Here is a 3,014-nt window from a genome sequence, read left to right on the forward strand (position 1 = left end):
GGAGAGGAAAATGATAAGTTTGAAAAGCTGGGAAAGGAATCTGTAACAGATTTGGTTATGGTTCTGGTGTACTTCCCTGTTGAAATTTTGAGAAAAAAAAGCTTATATAGAATTAATTTACGGGTCGTGCATCAGAGAAAACCAGCTGAAGATGTTGCTGTTCGTGTCTTTGGAAGAAGCTTACAGGCTTACTACTTGCAAAAATTTCGGACACGTTATAAAATGTAAAAGGAAGACTTATTGATCTTGAAGGTTGATTTTGTATCAGTGATGTGAAAAAGAATGAAAAACTGGGGGGAGATGAAAAATGGAGAGCTGGGATAGAAGCTTATATCTTTAAAATTTTGGATTAATACTATGGTTTGAATTTGTTATAAGATACCAGATGATTAATGATATATAATTATATTATTTTAAAGGATTTAAATTTTGTATTTAATGGGACTATGATTATAAGAGAAATGGTAAAGTTTAATTTTTAGATATTTGGATTTGGGGAAGATGGATAATTATATTTTGAGTTTTGGTGTTAAAATAGAGTATAATTTTTGTTTTTTTTATTATTTGAGTTAAAGTTTCTTTTATAATTGATTGCTTTATGAGGTGTGTTTAATCCTGTAATTAGTTCTGGGAAGTCGGGGAGGGGATTAAGGGGAAATTATAAATTGATGTATTTAATTATTATAGGTTTATAATGGAATTGTATTAATAAGAGGATATGCTTGGCTAGTAGCCCAATCTGCACTCGATGAGGTGGTTAAGAAGGCAGAGGGGATGTAGGGAGGTGGCAAGAAGGAAGGAGGAGAGGTTGTGGGTTTAGGGGGAGGAAGGAGAGGAAAGTGGATGAGAATGGAGGCAGGGCGGGGTCTGCCGAGCGTATCCGAAAATGTTTTGAGTAAGATTATTTTTATTTGTTGCTGGTGTATGTAGATGCATCATTTGTACTTGTTGTTCAATTAAAAATAAAAAATTTTTTATGAAAAAAAAAAAGATAGGGAGTAAGAACATAAGAAACAAAGTCTGCTGCCTGGAAAATATACATATCAAATTTCCAGCCCTTGCAGAAATTTTAGGAAACAAAAGAGAAAGTGGGTGGAGACAGACATGAATTTATATTGTGCAGGACAAAAACGTGACTCTTTCATTCAAAAGGAACTCTGGAGCAGAATCTTTGCAAAGCTGGAACACTGAACTCCAAAGATTTGTGATCACATCTCTACAGGTCCTCCTTTTATAAACTCCCTTCTCCTGGCTTTTCTACTCAATCATGGAGTTTTATCTGAGCTTACTCAAACGTTCAAAACTGGTGGAAGTTGAAGGAATCTCTTTACTTGATAGTACTGCTGCAAACCTGGAGCTCTTAAGGAATTTTAAAGCCCAGCCTGATGATCTTCTCATTTGCACTTATCCCAAAGCAGGTAAGTGGGGAGGAGATGTGGAAGAGCCTGACAAAATAGTTTTGGGGGAAGAGGTACAAAGCCTAAAGTCGAAAGACCAAGGAACAGGAACCCAATATTTAGATTGATCTATCTGTTCTCCATGTTCTTCATACCAGGGACTACCTGGATCCAAGAAATAGTGGACATGATACAGCATGGAGGAGACAAACAAAAATGTGCAAGGGCTCCCATGTATGAACGGATTCCCTTCATAGACTTGTTTCCTATAAAACCCATATCTTCAGGTGAGTAACACGGTACTGCTTCATGGGGCTGATGAGGAAGGTTTCCTTACCATGAACCTGAATAATGTCATCCCTCTCCCACCCACCCCCACCCCCATCTTGCAGGTTTGGAAATGGCAGACGCAATGCCTTCCCCGCGCACCCTGAAATCTCACCTCCCAGTCCAGCTTCTCCCACCTTCTTTCTGGGAACAGAATTGCAAGGTTAGAACAACTGCAATCTGGTTGATGGAAATCTCAGTTTTTCAAGGTAGACCTGATAAGAAAACAAAAGTCATGTAGGCCAATCTTACTTTTGTTATAAGGTTATGGTAATAGAATCTTGGAAGTCTGAATGCGCTTCCGTCTTCCCTTCCTTTATCTTCATGAGAACTACGGACAGTCATGTCTGAGAAGTTTTCTCTGGTGGTAGTTCTGTTCCAGACTCAAATTTCTGTTATCTGACCAATATCTTGGTAGAGGATCTTCCTCTTGTCCTCAAGGTCATTCCTTCTGCCCGTTACAAAGGAAAGCAAATCTTAATTCTCATCTGAATTCAGCCTCAGTACACTCAGTACACTTTTCCTAAATTAAACCAAGAGTTTAAGAGTTTAAATTAAGAAGAGTAAATGTAGGAACATAAAAGTGAAAGGCTTAATATGTTGAATTTGGCAGAGTTTGAAACTTGGACAGATTAGAATAATTTTATGTGCTGAAAAAGAGGCAGTGAATAGGAATTACATAAGACAGAGCAAGATGTGTGTTTGTGTGAATGTGTATGTATATGTATATGATTTGATTATGTGCCATCAAGTCAGTGTCAACTCTTAGAAACCACATAGATATATATATGCATGCATATGAAAATGTTATCCTAGAGTCTTTATGATTTTCTGTTCTTTCTGCAGGTCATTTATGTAGCTAGGAATGTTAAGGACACCATTGTTTCTTATTTCCATTTCCACCGCATGAACCAGATGATGCCGGAGCCAGGGAACTGGGATCAGTTTGTAGAGAACTTCCTTACAGGAAAAAGTAGGTGGAAGCCAAGAAATAATAGGTATGAAAAGCATGTGGGAGCCGATTGTTTGCTGAATCCCCAGCAGCAATATGTGATCATGCCATCACCATCAATTTAATTTAATAAATTTACTTGCTATCCATGTTGCCATAAGGAAACTTTGGATGGCAGTCATCATTGGGCCTACAGAAAACATAAAGTATAGCTACCAAACTACTCTTGAAAAAGAAGTATGGATCTCTCTGTACCAAAGGTAATTTTGTGACTTCTGGGGAAAAAATGGTTAATGATTTTTCCCTTAAATCCGAGAAGCTGAAGGGCATTGTTTCCC

The 3,014-nt window shown here is 37.7% G+C and overlaps 1 protein-coding gene across 1 annotated transcript in view; it reads left to right on the forward strand.

The window, feature by feature from the left end:
• The first annotated feature begins 1,267 nt into the window (after window positions 1-1,267).
• LOC107282467 (sulfotransferase 1C2-like) overlaps window positions 1,268-3,014 on the forward strand; it is a 7,544-nt gene continuing 5,797 nt past the window's right edge. The window contains exons 1-4 of the mRNA XM_015810243.1: window positions 1,268-1,418; window positions 1,556-1,684; window positions 1,790-1,887; window positions 2,571-2,697. Coding sequence (XP_015665729.1) covers window positions 1,268-1,418; window positions 1,556-1,684; window positions 1,790-1,887; window positions 2,571-2,697 — 505 coding nt within the window. The remainder of the gene's footprint in view (window positions 1,419-1,555; window positions 1,685-1,789; window positions 1,888-2,570; window positions 2,698-3,014) is intronic.

Source organism: Protobothrops mucrosquamatus, unplaced genomic scaffold (genome assembly GCF_001527695.2).
Source record: "Protobothrops mucrosquamatus isolate PMUCROS unplaced genomic scaffold, P.Mucros_1.0 scaffold8, whole genome shotgun sequence".
Classification (NCBI taxonomy): Eukaryota; Metazoa; Chordata; class Lepidosauria; order Squamata; family Viperidae; genus Protobothrops; species Protobothrops mucrosquamatus.